Genomic DNA, 17,330 nt, shown 5'->3' with positions numbered 1-17,330 from the left:
TGTTTTTCTATATTTTTATTAAAGTAATTAATTTTACTATAAGTATTTGATGGTATTACGATAAGATTGATTTAAATTTTTCCTAAAACATTTATTATATTATTATTTATTAGTGTTTAATTATTATAATAATATATACTTAATAAGTATTACTTATATTATATTACATACTTTTAGTACATTTTGAGTCAATATCTTCTTATGTATAGAACCTATATCTATATACTATAGGTATTATTGTATTAATAATTAATACCGTATTATATTAATGCATACGATAACATTTTCAAAATATTTATATTAATGAATAATGATATTGTCTATTTATACCACGAACGGTCTTTGGTAAGTCAGTACTATTATAAATTGTAATAGGTAATCAAATAATAAAATAAATTACCATAGTGGTAATTAATATATCATTAAATATATCTACTTATTAATATAGGCTGATTGTCTACGCTCGGAATATTTTTTCGTATGCAATATGTTTTATCATTACATTCAAATTTAAAAAAATACATTATAGTGGTCAATGACTTTTACAATAATTGATCACAGAGTAGTTATATACTTTCTTTTTTTTTTTTTTTTTTTTTTGTGTTTTGATGGAAAATTATTAATTTTCATCATTTAATATTATAATAATTTAACGGTAAAGAAATTTATTTCGTGTCCATTGATTGTAATTATTTGTACATACATTGGTACACACAATATTGAGCCAAGTACACTTTTATGTTTTATATTAATTTTTTTATTATTATTTGTTGCTTATATAGTTATATAATATAATACTTATTAAAATTAATTTTCCTACAGAATGAAATTCGTGAATAGGACCTCATAGTATTAAGCATTGTTACATATACATACTAATAAATAAAGATGAATCACATACCTATAATTTGTAGGCTTGTGGACTGTATGTTATAATAATAACGTTAATAAATAAAATAAAAATGTTGAACAGATAACTGTTTTGTAAATAATGACTGTATTTTATTTTTTTTTATTAGTTATCATTAATTAATTTGTTTTTTAGTAAATATGTAAAGGTATATTAAATAATGATTTTAGTATCAGGTTTATTAATTTGGTTGTTGAAAATTCATATTGGTTATGTGTACTTATCTAATGATTATAAGGATTTTTTTTTAGGATCATAATTCGTTTTCACCAAAAGTGTACTTTTTTTTTCACCAAATGAGATATTGAATAATTCTAGTAGATACTCATTGTACTTTTGTAACGGTAGTTGTATAATTTTCATGCTAGGTTATTTATTTTTCTCACAATATAAAAATTATTTTAATTTTGTTTAATACAGGTATTAAGTACTTATGGTATTTATTAAAATCTTTATTATACTATTTTACTATTTTATTATATTATTATTATTTTAAATAGATATATTAAATTAAAATTTGCAGTATCAGGAATGTTATTTAGAATTTTAAATAAAGATTATTGTAAATTAAAAAAAAAAAAAAAAAAAATTGATGCATTAATTAATGTATTCTACTTTTAATGAAAATGTGTAGGTACTCGTAATGTTGTACTGATCATTAATTTATTAGAATATCTAGTAACGTGTTCAGTGTTGGTCACATACGGAACGAACAGACGTACAAAATATAATACTAAATATTGGTGGAGTGTATAGAAATTTATATTAAATTGACATTGAACATTGAACCTAACGAATTAAATACGTATAAATGTATAATCCAGTTAATATTATTATCAATAATAACTGCCGAGAGAATGTATTACGAAATGTTTTATATAAGTGAATAAAGATATAAGGTTAAAAGAAAACGCAGGATCGTAAGTTTAATCTTTTTTGAAAGGTGGTTATACAAATATTTTAGACTTCTAGTGTAAATAAAAATAAATGCATAACAAACTTAAATAAACATCATAATAAATTCACTAGATAAAGTAGCGGGCTTTGTTCAATATTGACAAACAATGATCCCCTTATCATGTAATTTATCAGTCATTAACTGACATAAATATATAAGTAAAAAATATCAATTTCCTTATCAAATATTTAGATATATATGAATAATTAGTGGTGTACCTACTACTAAATATATTTATGTATATACGCACTACTAAAATATGTATATTCAAACTAAAAAATTTTTTCTCGCTCCACTCGAATATTTTTTTCACGCTAGTCGTAACGCTAGAAAAAATTAACTTAATTTCTTACATCATGTTTATAACTATTAACTTCTAATGTAGGTATTAATATAAAATTAAAAACCAGTAATATTAAGTATCAATGACCGCTCGTTTGGCAAACATTGTTATATAATATATATAAATTTTTGTTTCAACATTGTGTCATCACAATATTTAAAATTTAAAACAATAAACGATTTTCAAATTAAATTTTTTTTGAGTATTATTACTATTTATAGTTTTATAATAAATTAATAAAATAAGTAAACCTCAACCTATACACAAAACGAATAACGATAATGCAATTTTGTAAATTCTTAACGAATGTTCTAGCAGTCAAGACTTGAGTCCATAAATATTTAAAAAAAGTTTTTACTGTAAATATTGTTTATTGTACTTAACAAAAAAAGTTTTAGCTCACTAAAGTTTTTCTAGATATGACCTTGGGTAGGTTTCATAATATTTGACAACTTTGGAAAAAAATGCAAAAAAACAATAATAATAAATATGAAAATATTGTGTTCAATATTGGGTTCATCAGTTTTCCATATCTCCGTTGTAGTATCATCAGCATCTTTCTGTTGACTAATTAATTATGATTTCACATATCATTTTGGGTTCTATTGATTCAGAGGAGGCCTGTTTATATTTAAATATATTAAGTTTGTAATTTTTGATATTTTTAACTTATTTTTGAGACCAGTGCATATTATTATTATATTTAAGAGAGTAAAACTGACAAAAATATCGAGCTTACGTAATTTCTTTAACACGATTTAATGGTTAAAATTGGCCATTTAAATTAATTTATTCTTTAAACAAACCTACATTTAAGGCTTTATTTTCAAATATATATGTATATACTATATAAGTACTTAGATATTTTTTTCATGATATTTAGGTATACTCTTGGAAATAAAAACTTTTTTTTAATTAGTACCTATTTATCTTTTTTACTGTAAATTGTGATAAACAGATGATTCTTTTGAAAATTTTATTTTAATAGATGCATGCATCAATGTACCTTATTCGATAATTTAAATGACTAGTTTCTAAGTTATTAAACTAAATGCATTTAAGAATAATTTATTAAATGTTGTTAAATTAAAATAAGTACACCAAATACAGCGTTTATCTTCTGATAAATAATTCATTAAAACATCATAAAAATTTTTTACTATGAACTATAAAATAAGTTTTATTTGGTTTTCGAGTTAATTTAGGAGCGTTTATCCGTAAAATGATATTTTAGTTGGGTATACGCCGAAAATCGAAAATCTGCTGACAAGTATATGGTGTACCTATATTATTTTAAATTTATAGCACTACCACAAGCATGTGCTTAAAGTAGAAAGATATTTTTATTTTTCATCCGAAATATTAGGTAGGTATTACGTTAAACTCTGTATATTTTCTTTATGTACGATAAAAATAAAGAGCTATTTGAAAAAAATAAATGTATTCTTATCTATCAAAATGGTGGTGAAACTGTTAAATTGTATAAGTATAATCAATGATAAATGTATTAGATTAATATTACTAACCGAAATCGTACACCTTTTTTTCTTTTTTTTTTTGTATTTATTTTAGACCTTTTAGACCCATAACCGTTTCTACAATCTTCCTCTACGTTTCACTACGTGTTGCCATTTCTTCTCCATTCAGCACTCTGCCTATAATCTAAGGTTTTCTTTAATTTAATCTTCCACCGTTATCTTGGTTTTCCCCTTGGTCGACTTTTATTTGATTTCAATTTTGTGATTGTCCATATAAGTTGGCACTCTGTCCTCCAATCATGTCTTTAATCCCATAACCTTTGGTTATTGAGTATGGCTATTACAGGGGTATCATTGAATAGTGCATTAATTTTTTTACTATTTGACCGTATTTTGTAATCGCTTTACCCCTTTATAATGGTACTATAATCAATATTACTTTTTTTTGTTGAATTTATTGTTTGGAATGGATTTTGTATAGTAGTTTCTGAAGATTTTTGTAAACTTGACATTCGCAGTAATTTGCTTTGTGATTTCCTTCATAGATGACGCAGGTAACTGGTTGATTGTTAGACTTACTGCAAGTTGAAGTTAGATGGTTTGAGTCACGCCGAATGAAACTCGAGGGATATGCATAATAGGTTTTAGAGTATCTTTACTCTTGAAAGTTTGTGTTCTATATAATATTATGTCTTTTAAATGGTTCTTTTATTAATATTTTCATACTGAGTAATGAATTTAAGTGAAAGGTGTTACTGTTGATTTCTGTTAGTTCTAATTCAACGAACAAATTGGAAGATTATTTTTTGTGATTTTGTGTAAAACGTTTGTAACTTTACGAACTGTGTATCTAATTTATTTAATTTCAATGCTTATATCAACTGTTGAGGTAGATAGGTGTAAATTTCAAACCACTAAATAAAAGGATTCATCATCATGGACTTGAAACGTGCAATATCCCGCTTTAAGTATTTCGTAATCAACCTACCTAACATAATACTAAGAATAAAATAAATGGCTTTGATAGCTATTTATAAAAATGAAACATCATGAAATATACTTAGTGATATTAAAGGTTGACAGACAGTTTCCGTTCAAAAATCGTTTTTCGTATACAACGATATATCATCGAATTCAAATTTAACATACTTATAATAATGATCCACTCGACTTCTAATGTACAACATAGCGGTGCCCACTTGCCTACCTTTTTTACGTTTGGTATATGGATGAAAAATACTTGGATAAACAATCGGTATTAAAGTAAATAAATATTACTTTAACAATATTTCTTGGTATAATGTTTTGAATTTTTTAATGTACACTATATAGACTAAATAGTATAGCGTGTATTAATAATCTACTCTTATTATTTTTTTTTCTGTTTAAATCGACGATGCTGCGGGAACTGCTTTCGCATTACTTACACGGCGTAAATTAATAATCTATTCTAAAAATTAATATAATTACCTGAAAGTACTATAAAATGGTTTGAAAATGCAAAATAAAAGTGTCACCTCTGTAGTATTTGTTACACGAAACAATTATGTATTTGGAATGCATTGTCCTAGAGCGCTCAAAAATAATATTTTCAATGAAATCCAGGCTCTCCAATAATTACATATAATATACGGGTATAAATCACATAAAAAGTGAAATTATATAAATTTCGACCACTGTAGATCGTTTGCTGCGTCTCATTATTTCTTCTGAGGTGGAAAAAAATATACATAGTTACAAAACGTCTAAATAAGCTATAAACTTACGCTGTCTACGATTTTATAATCATGTTAGGTACATGATTATAAAATCGTGTATAAAATCATGTGTATACATGGTCACAGACGATACAGCGGCGCCGAAATGACGGGCCGGTGTGAACTTTCGAAGCCAAAAGATGTTTAATAATGATTAATGTTTATCATCGATACACATAGGAAAAGGTAATTCTTTTTGTTGTACAAAGACCGAAATTATCGTACGAAACGATCGCTCCGGTTTGAGTACTTATTATCTAAGCTCGGCGCCACTGGCTCGCGACGTTTTATGACGTACGTTGATGAGAAGGGGGTAACGGGTTTGAATTGGTAGGTCTCAGGTAGGAATATTGTTTGTTACGGAGTTATATACATAATTGTAATGGTAAAGCATTGGTTATTAAATTAATACGGATACGGGAACAGGTATACATTGCGTTTAGTTGTCCATAAAAAAAAAATATATATATATGTGTAGTGCCATTATAGGAATTATAAGCAGTACATTTTGTTGGTAAACCAGCTATATACCTGTATACCTGTATACGTATATAAACGAGAAAACTAAACACTCGGGAGTTAAAACATAAATTTTCAACGTACGTCATTGTAACATTCGATTATTATTATACAGAGGAACGGTATTTTTAATGAGAATGGAATCACCTGCAGAGATGCAGCTGTAGTAGAGCTCTATAAGGTAAGTATTATAAGTGTATATGACGTATAAATATACAAAAATAATATACTATGTGTCGTTATTATATTGTATTGAGCACCACAGAGGAACGTTTAAATGTCTAATAAATGCGACCATAGGTAAAATGTACACGTAAAAACAATACTTAGTTGAAAAAAAGTTATTTGAATCATTTTTATTTAATCACAATCACATATTCAATTTTATAGGCATACAAAAAAAAAAAAAAAAATCATAATAATTAGAATTATGTTAGTGATGTTTCACGACAAAACACTTTAGTACAATGTCATCTTAGCCCAACCGAGTGAATATATTAACCATAAACAAATTAGGTAATAACTAAGTTATCATGAAATCTTAACAGACTCTTTTTGTTTTAAGAGTAAACACTGCAAATTTCTTAATGTTAATACATCTTAAACTATTTATATAAATTCACCCCAACGGTAAGCACTAAAATTAAATTAAAACAATACAGTTTAATAGATCAACTAGGAGTATTTAATATATTATGTATCATTCATAATCATATATAATGTGCGTTTCTTATATATAAAGTTGGGAAATCTCTATAATATAATGGCCAGTGTTCTAATTAACATTTGTTTCAATACTTTGGGGTTGGTAAAAGAGAGTAAGGACCAAGCAACATTTCTTAACTACGTGAGAATTTGTGTGCTCTGTATATTATATATAGGTATATGTCATACATTTATTATTTTTTTACATATTTATATAATTTTATTATTACAATCATAAAAATATAATATAAAAATAATATAACGGTATATTATTGATGTCGCAAATAATATAACCATATGCAATATTTCAATGAGAAATTGATAAATATAATAATTAAGGGAATAATATAAAAAAAAGGAAAAATATTACAAATTAAAATAATATATAAAATGATAATAACTAAATGTATTGCTCGGCTTCTAGCTAAACCTTTTCAAAATATTAAACCCGAGGATTATTCTTTTAAGGAGAGCGGAAAGTTATCGGACAATATGCATAGGTACATAAATATATAATAATAATAATAATAATAAAAATAATAATAATAATAATAATAATAATGATTTAGCATATAAATTTTAGACCATTATAGTTATATTATACACTAGATAATAAAAAATAGCGTTTATAAATGCAGAGCGATAGCACGTCAACAATTATACTATGGAAGATTATATTGTTTTTTCATATATTTTAAATTTAATAAAACAGTTGAGTGTTGTTGTACGTAAAGTTCTTTTCGAGACAATAAAATATTTACGAATATTATATAGTATAACATATATTATGTATAAGGAACTTTTCTGTGATAAATAAGTCTATAACAAAAGATATGTTATATAGGGGAGGGGAGAAACAACTGTGATAAATTCATAAAATAGAGAATGTTTTTATATTCATTCGTTTTGTGGTTCTGGAAATATAAAGAACTTGCTCGACTAGCGTTTCTACACATGTTCTTTTCGTTTGTAATATAGCTTATCATTTCACACCACCAACACCGTGCTAAAGCTGAACAAGTCAACATTTTTATTCGTAAATAGATATTTTCCACCACTGTGGTAAACGTGTTATTGATTACACTTCATTGCCAGACCGATTTATGTAGCATTATAAATATAATGATATTTATGCATAATATCTTAATAAATAAAATGGAAAGACAGGAGGTCACAAACATATACATATTATATAAGTTTGAGGTATATTATCATCATTTTTTATATTTTTTTTTTTTATTTGTATATAGATTAATTTACATTATATAGAGAGGAGGAATTAATTAACTGTAGGATGTACCTCAAGATCCTATGTTCTATTTGCATACGACAAAGGGTTGTTATAAATCGATTGATGTGTTAGTGAATGTCTGTTTATATGTAGGGGGAAAAATGCATGTTAACAGCAAACGACTGATTCGAGTTAAAAGAGATGAAGAAGATGATGAGGCCGTGAGAGGAGAAATGCAGGATTTATGGTGGCGATGATGGTGTGAGAGGGGGGTGAACGGGATGTTGAGGGTATGGGTTTGTGGGTGGAGACCTAATGTAGGCCGAGAAATTCCGTGATACTATTTTGAATCCATTGGGAAAATGCCTGCCGTTTGGCCGACGCTCCCGTTTTCTCTAGGCCTAACGCACAATCGGCCAAATAATCTTCGTTGCGCACGCAGAAGTAGCTCTTGATCGGGCTGCGGCACATCGGGCATGTCTCCAGCTTGCCGAAGCACGATGCGCAAATGCATGTGTGACGGCACGGCAACAGAGCTCTTGATAGTGGGTAGTATTGGCATACAACGCACAGTTGTTCCTGACCGGTGTTAAAGCTGCTGCCACCGCTGTTGTCCAAAACGACAGCCCTCTGTGACGCGTCATCGTTGCAGGCATCGTCTTGATAACTGAGAGCGTTGCCGGTTGCCAAATACAGTTGCTGTAGGGGAAAAACAATTAAACACAAACGCACACATGTATTACATAATAATAATTTCATAAAATACATGAAGCCCAAATGACCAACAATAATATATAATATTTATAGAAACAATAATTGACTTTAAAGAGGAAAGAAAAGAATAAATAACGTGTATAAGGTGTAAATTTCTACAGAGTCTGCACTGGTCATACGAGTAATGTCGTAATGTTGTGTCGTTTAGTTGAACATATATATAGTATGCATAATATTGTACAATAATATGTAACTTGAATATATTATGTATCATGTACTTATACACAGTATACAGTATTAGTACCTAATGATTTGTTACATGGTTTTCCGCGAATTTTTGTCTGAGTATTATTAAGTTTGGGATATTAAATCAACAACTAAACAAGTATAAACATTAACAAACAATAACTTTGATTAATTTTAATTTTAAATTTGTTTTATAAAGTTTTATGTAAATTTTACTTCATAAACATGGTATAATATCATAGGCGGAAATAGGAAGGTTATACCCCCAAATATTTTATTTCCCACCCTCTAAAAAAATAAACTGTTTAAAATACAACTTCATATTATAAATTTATTTATAGGCTCATATTAATGTTAAAAATGTTAGACTTCTTTGAAACATTAATGGTTTCCGCCCATGTATTGTATTATGTAAAGTTTAGTATACATAATATATACATAATTATAAATGTGACCAACTGTTATCACAAATATTTCTATAATGAAAATACTTTTAGGTTTAATCATGATTGAAAAATTATATTCTTTTGAAGATTATCCTCTATTACCACATAAAAATGGCATGAAACGTACAAATACATCAATATTCGTAACGTATGTAATGTAGGTACCTATATATTTAATTTACTTTGCGTTATATAAATTAATAAAGATTATTTTGTTAAACTTAAAATAAATATTTTTTCAAAATATAGTCCATAAAAGGATAACGTTTAAAAAAAGTTATCATTAAATAGTGCTAAATTTTTATTTTTATAAAACATAATATCTAAATAATATAGACATTTCACGTAAATAATTGAAATTTATCTATTAGGCATTTACGAGTATATGCTTTGTGATATATTAATAAAAAATCAATCATAATATTGTGAAAATAACTAAAAAAAAAAACCGAATTTTTTAGTTTATTCTTTTAACAGACAAATATAATACTAACATAGTATGAGACAGTGGACGTTAATGGAACTATCGATAAAATATCAATAAAGTCTAAGCGTTTCTCTAATACTTTTTTCGATCATTTGTGTGTTAATGGGTGATGCCCTTTAAAATGCGTGAATAATTTATCTATAATAGTTAGCGATCCAAATAACTCATAGTTCATACTAATCATACTGAATGCTTAACATTTCTTAACCCAGTGTACGCTGAATGTATACTGCCACTGCAGGACGACGACGATGCAGATGCAAAATAGAATAGTGTCAAACAGTTCATAGTCATTACGAAGTAAGATACAACGGGACTTGTATCGAAATTTCTCAGTTGACCTCAAACGGAATGGAATAAATAAGTGTGGAAGCTCTTGACGGAAATAAATGATATTTAATGTTATATTTTTTTAAACTACTTACTAGCCATTTATTTTAAGAATGTTGATAAAATGATTTGAGTTGTAGCTAAAAAATTACCAAACATCTAAAATATATTGATGGCAAATTGACAAATGTGTACACAGAATATAAGTACATTTAACACAATTGTAAAAGATAGTTATAAATTTTTAATTTGTAAAAATTAAACCATTATCTCTAGACGTGTTGATAGTTTCATGCACCAAATAACAGGAGAAAAATTAAAATATAAGGAAAGAGAGTCATTTTTTCTATCTCTTTATTACTTTGGCGATATCAGTTTATTATATTATCTTATAGTTCGTAGTAATAACATAACATAAGTATCTAAATGATAGATAACGCAGGGTATACTAACCACAATTACCGCATTGCTTATATCCAATGCCAATGGTGTCATTTCATATAGTTCTATGGTCCTCATAGATTGGGATGAAAATAATCCTAATATATAGATAGTCAGATAGAAGTACCAAAAACAACAACTATATTATTCGTTTAAATACTTTTTTTTGTTTTATACATGATACGGCTGTTGATTTAATTAATTTTAAAAGGAGATTTAATTAATTAGGAGATAGATCTTGCTAATACAATAATTGACACAACAGCCATCACAACTTATATACCAGCACATACTACGTATGCATTTCAAAGCGATACGTACATAATATACATAAAAATATAATGTACGAAGTACTAACCTTTAATGATGACAATTGTCCATTTGCTTGTTTCAGGTATTGCGCTAAAATGTTAGTGGGTAACGTGCAAACGTTATCCCGGATATGTACTACATTCACCAATGCTACCTAAAAATCCATGACAAATATTTACACATACCAATTTAAGAATATTAACCTATCTATGCATAAAATATGCACTAAGAATAATATTAGGTACCTATTGCAGGTTATATTACATATTATTATAGCCACATTTATAAAAGTAATATTATAAAGTTATAATGTAAATTATAATGGTAAATCGTATCGTCTAGACTCACTGTCTCGTCTGGATGTAAAGTAGAATTTTCGGGAGTGTCACGTATGAGGAATATAACCAAAGGATAACAATGTCGAGGAGGTGTTCCCAAATCCAATTTTCCCTCTGGCATAAACATCTGAATGGTTTTTTCTGTATGGCTTGTTTCGCTAAACATTATAATAATTAAGGATATTTCAAGAAATTTAATTTAAATCAACAGAGTTATAGACAGATATGTTAATAAAACTGAAAAGCCGCTTAATTTATCAAATATGTTTGTCAGCGGTGCTTATAATATATAAATATTGATTTTAAAGGATACTGCAAAGTTAATCCGCAATGTTGGTAATGTCCACGGAGTAATGAATCGTCGTTGACGGCTGTCTGAAATGAGCTCCATGCTTTCCACAGGAAATGATGAAGTTCCCGGATAGAAACGCCCCAAAATGCTTGCAATGTATATGGAACTTGGCTTGAGATTGTGCATCGAAGATCTGTAAAAAAATTTATAAAAATCTATAAAAATAAATTATACATGGTTTTTATTTAAAATTGTTGGTGAATATAATGCCAAATAAGGGGTTAATGCTGTAAAAGATATCTTAAAAATAACATAATTTAAAAGTATTCAAATACTTTGTAAAAGTTATTTTAATTTTTTAAATACGTTAGTCATCAGTCATCATTATTTAATCATATATGATATATACCTATTGATGCAATAGCTTCACGACAATGGCCCCAAGGGCATGTTTGTTGGGACTATTATTAATGGCGTGCATAATACAATAACCTCGAACTAATATATTAACTAGAGTAAGTACATAAACAATTGAATAAAAACTCCGCAATTCATATTTTTTTCAAATGAAAAAAAACCTAGTCAAACAATAACCTTTAAAGCATAGTTTAACAAAAAAAAAAAAAAAAAAATAGTCTTTTAGTAATGTTCATTTAACGTTTTTCCATTACATATTTTTTTTAATGTCGAGTAAATTATTATATTTTAATTTTAATGGTTTTATGAATAACCCTTACTAACATTAAAGTATGTTTAATAAATATAAACAACAATAGGTCCAATTAATATTTATCATAAAAATCGAACGATTTAAATTATAAATCTTCATTTACGGAACATAATATACCTACATCATTCAAGTCATAACCTAAATAAATCTATGAACATAATTATTTAAGTATTTAATAAATATTTATATTCAAAGATAATTATAATCATATGATATTAAAAGAATAACAATAAGGATAGATTATTTTTAAGATTTATATTTTTCAATAGTTTTTATTGTATAATAATAGAAAATACACGTACAATTAATATGGTAATTCGTTGGTGTATAATGTAAACTATACAAAGCAGACACAGTATAAACTTAATAAAAAAAGTTTAATTAATGTATAATCGGCCATTTAAAATTAATATCCAGCGGGCTTATTTAAATATCGACGATGCCAAAAATAATAACTTAAATAGTAATTATAATTTAACAAAAATAATTTATCAAATAAGAAAAGATTTTAAAATCGATTACATCTTATTCATGCTGAAAGGTTTGGACTCGATTTCGGCACTCGTCCAGTTGTATTTTTACTACCGGAATACCATTAAACAAGATCAACGAACGAAAAACATGTCGCACTATTATTATTATTATCAGTGTTCACACTCTCTTCACATATGTTCTTCTGAGAAATTTGATATTACATTTTTTAAACATGTTTTTGACGATTTCGTCATACGCTGACATAAGTACGATTAATTTACTACTCAGAATCATAATGTGTACATATAAATATAAAATATCAAAAATAAGACTACCTATTTAATATATTTTATGCTACATACACATATGTATATAGTACTGTTTTATATTTTGACAGGTGTTTGAATCATAGTCAAAATATATTGATGAATATTTTTAGAAATTTCTGTAAATGCTTTAAACAGAAAGTCTAATGGATTTTATACAGTAAAAATGAATATGGGTACTAGCTTAAAATAGAATTAGACTTACAAAGCAACTCGTGAAAGCTAAGAATATAAATGCGAGTGTCAATCAAATTACTTAATTCTGAAAACACTAAGACAAGTTGTAAGATTAAAGTGTCATTATATAGTGAGAAAATTAAATATATTTTATCAATTTAAGTGTTTTACTACCCACGTTCATTTTATTTTTTTGAAAAATTATTTATACATTTAATATACAAATGTATCATAAAGTATTGTAATTTTATAAATTTGACATAAAAGTTAAAAGAATATAACTTTCAAAAAAGTTATTACAATTTATATTATATATTTTTAATGTACATAACATTCAATACACAATATAACTAGGGTTCAGGAATTGTTACACAAAAGATATTCGAAATATGCATTCAAGATTATCGAAAATTGTAGTACATTATGCAGATAATTCTTATTTATTTAATAATTACGAAAAAAAAGTAAAATTTGATAAAAAAAATAATATAAAATTGAAGTAAACAATTGTGTTAATTATTAATAATTAAAATTTGTGACTTATTCCACTAGAAATGTTCAAAATATTCATAATACGAATAAGATAATTTAAAATTACGTAAAAGGTTATATGTGGCTAAATTAAAGAAAAAACGGCATTAATATGAAAATAAGTTTTAACATGTGATAGTAATAACTGATAATTGTTAAAAAAAAATACCTTTTGAATTTGTCGATTGTGCTCTTTTACAAAATACAAATAAATATATATTATAGACAATGGACATAAACCTTAATTTGTATTCAATAATTAATTATGGTAAAATCTGTAAAAAAAATTATACTTTTGAGAAAATTTATATTTAACTTTATAAAAACAGTTGACTTTTTTTAAAAATGAGTTAATAAGTGATATCATGACATGTATCGTACAACATATTTTATTGTTAACTTTATGTTCTAAAACATTTGAATAATGCCTTGAATTTAAATTCATAAATTCATTATTAAAAATTGAAGTAATCTTTGTTTCTTATAATAATATTTAGCATTTAACAAATAAAATAAAATTGGCTACATTATGTAGACAATTTCAACATAATTAATTTTTAAAAATCTAAATTAATTATATATCCAAACTATAAAATTTTATCATTTTTAATGTATATCAAAATAGATATTACAATAGAAAAAACAATTTTTTTCTTAACATTTTAAGCAAATTACTTGTCTTAAAAAGAACTTAATTGGATTTAAGTGATCGTTGTTAGGTAAATTAAGTTGCTGTAAAGACTTAATTCAATTTTTAAAAATTGTTAAAAGTATTTTTTTGTCAAAGATCAAAATATTTATTTAAAACTTTTATTAAATATAAAGATTATTTTTACTAAAATAAGTCAATATTCAAGAAACGAATTTCAAGCCTCAAGGTTACTATGAATTTTAAGCAAATGAAAATTATTTGTAAAATGTATTCATTAGTATACTTAATTTATTATTTTACCCGGAAAAACAAATTTATCGAGGTTACTCGATACCTACATATTAAGTATATAATTTAAATATTTAATGAAAATGTTTTTATTAGTTGCTTTGTAACTAGAACATATTTTATTTAATACAAAATAAATTAGAAAGTATTCACTCCCAAAACCCAACATAAATAAAAGTCAAGATTTTATGAAGTTTTTTCAAAACGAGTATTAGATATATAGGTATGTGTGTAATATTAAAAATTTACAACGACGGACCCAAATATTTATAAATACTTTAGAATATAAGGTATTTAAATTTGTTGTATAACAAGATCGGTAACCTTTTATTTAAGTATTTTTAATTCTGTAAAAATACTCACAATGCATATCTCATCTTTCACAAATTAATTACTTGATATTAAAATTTGTATGATAAGTATATAATAATAAAAATAAATCAAAACTAATTTTAAGTTTCTGTAGATATTTAAAGTAATATGTGGTATTAATTACAAAACCAACCATCTTTACAACAAAAGAAAATTTGAATACAGATTAAAAAAAAAGTAAAAAATAGATAGCAGAATTAGAATTTTAAACAATGGTGGTAACAAGATAGTGGCAAGGGTGGTAATGAGATAACATGAAGTTAATAATAAAATATCAAAATAAAAATAAAAGTGAAATAATATATATATGCTTAATTTGATTTATTGAATATATACAATTAAAAAGTTGGTTTTATTTAAATTAGTTAAACTTGCTGTGAATAGTAATTGCAAGTTAAGTCATTAAATACAGGTTTTAAATTGTTCTCAAGCTTTAACAAGAAAAAAAATTCTACAGGAATTATTTAATAAATACAAATTTATAAAAAAGTAACAGTTTTTTAAATAGAGAAAAATATTAATTTGGAAGATGTACTTAAGTAACAATTAATTGCATTTTTACCCTGTCTGTTTCCAATAATAATAATAAAAAAAATGCAAGAAATTTAAATGTTATATTATTTATTAGAAGTATTTGAGATATAATCGGGTGTATAGTAAAAGTTTCATTTGTTTCTTAGAGGCGATTCTGGTTTTAGAGAAATACACATAAAAAATACTATAATATAGTTTATATACTATGTACGAATAAAAAATAATAAAGGTAGATGTTATAATAAAATAATAATATAGATCTTGTTCTGAATCTTGTTTAAAGTAATATGTAAAATGTTCAAGTACTTTCCATTAATAAAATATAAAATATTACATTGTTTTATTAGTGTTTAATTACTAATGCATCTTAAAGATGCTGTCACACTGAAGCATTTCGTTAATTTTGTTTCAATGATATAATTAATCATATAATTTTCATCGTATTCATTTTAAACTTACTGAATTATGTTGTATTTTTTTTTTTTAATAAATCTGCGTAATAAGAAACAAAAATATTTATGCAATACCATAATTATATATCTATATAATAAAAATTTCAATTTTTAAATTGGAAGTAATATTTATTCTATACATTAGTCTGCATCAACTTTGTCATATTATTCAGTAGTTTGTGTACGATCGGCAGTTTTCATGAAAAATTATTTTTAAAAGAAATAGTATGAAATTGTACCTATACAATTCTCGGTTGTCATTAATCAATCTACATCCGAGACTTAAAAGATTTGTACAACGATTCTTGTTTTATCATCAAAATGATTAATGAGAATGTTCAAGACGGCTTATAACTATACGTAAATTGTATATTAGAATCGTTAAAATAACGAATTCCAGCGACTACTTTAATGAAATTCATACTACGGTAAATTTTGCTAGAACGTTTCTCATTAAACTACTGGTATTAACAATTTAAGAGTAATCATTAAGTATATCTATACATAAAAACAATCAATTTTTAATTTAATTTCCAATTATTCCGTTATTTATTATTTATTCATTTTAAATAAATACCAAATGCTTTAGCAGAAGTTATAAAAAAAAGTCAAAATATATGTTATATTGTAAAGCGTTTTATTAAAAATATTTTTCTGCATAGAAACAGAAATAAATAAATTTAAGTTACATATTTTTTTAATCTAATTTTAAGATCAGCCGGCCGCCTTTAAACCTTGATCTTGAGACATAAATTACAATTACAACTATTCATTTATTTTACTAAATATCCACCTGAATAATGTAATCACTAGTAATTTGATAAGTTTTCATATGAATAAACATAACTTAACGCATTTTATCCACCTTTTTTTATCGCAAATCTGTGATCGAAAAAAATCAGATACTTAACTGTTTTGTTTTTTTAGTTAATAATTAACAGAGGGTCTACATTATAGAAACTTGCAAAAGTATGTAGACAATTCATTTCAAAAGAATATATATATTTTAATTTATAAAAGACCACATTTTATAGCATTGTATTCTACTGCAGAATTATAAATACAGAAAAAATAAGTAATTTTATAAAACTAGAATAGCAATTTTCATGATGATACAATAAAGCACATTATATGACCTGAGATTAAAATTAAAAGAACATAAATCAACTGTTTTTAAATTAGGATTTATCAAGGGTCTACCATTTAAAATAAAATTACATTTTCCGGAATGGATTAAAAACGTTTCCTGGGATTTGATTTTAAATATGCTATTAGAAAGTATACCTT

At 25.4% G+C, this 17,330-nt stretch overlaps 1 protein-coding gene across 1 annotated transcript in view; it reads right to left on the bottom strand.

The window, feature by feature from the left end:
* Positions 1–7,896: 7,896 nt before the first annotated feature.
* The window catches only part of LOC112591617 (cell growth regulator with RING finger domain protein 1-like), a 34,434-nt gene continuing 25,000 nt past the window's right edge, over positions 7,897–17,330 (bottom strand). Inside the window, exons 3-6 of the mRNA XM_025335482.1 lie at positions 11,529–11,700; positions 11,226–11,373; positions 10,924–11,031; positions 7,897–8,600 (exon numbers count right to left, since the gene is read on the bottom strand). Coding sequence (XP_025191267.1) covers positions 8,214–8,600; positions 10,924–11,031; positions 11,226–11,373; positions 11,529–11,700 — 815 coding nt within the window. The 3' untranslated portion in view covers positions 7,897–8,213. The remainder of the gene's footprint in view (positions 8,601–10,923; positions 11,032–11,225; positions 11,374–11,528; positions 11,701–17,330) is intronic.

Source organism: Melanaphis sacchari, unplaced genomic scaffold (genome assembly GCF_002803265.2).
Source record: "Melanaphis sacchari strain LSU unplaced genomic scaffold, SCAv2.0 Contig13_pilon_pilon, whole genome shotgun sequence".
Lineage (NCBI taxonomy): Eukaryota > Metazoa > Arthropoda > Insecta > Hemiptera > Aphididae > Melanaphis > Melanaphis sacchari.
The sequence above is the reverse complement of the archived record's forward strand: the minus strand, read 5'-3'. Positions and strand labels throughout refer to the sequence as shown.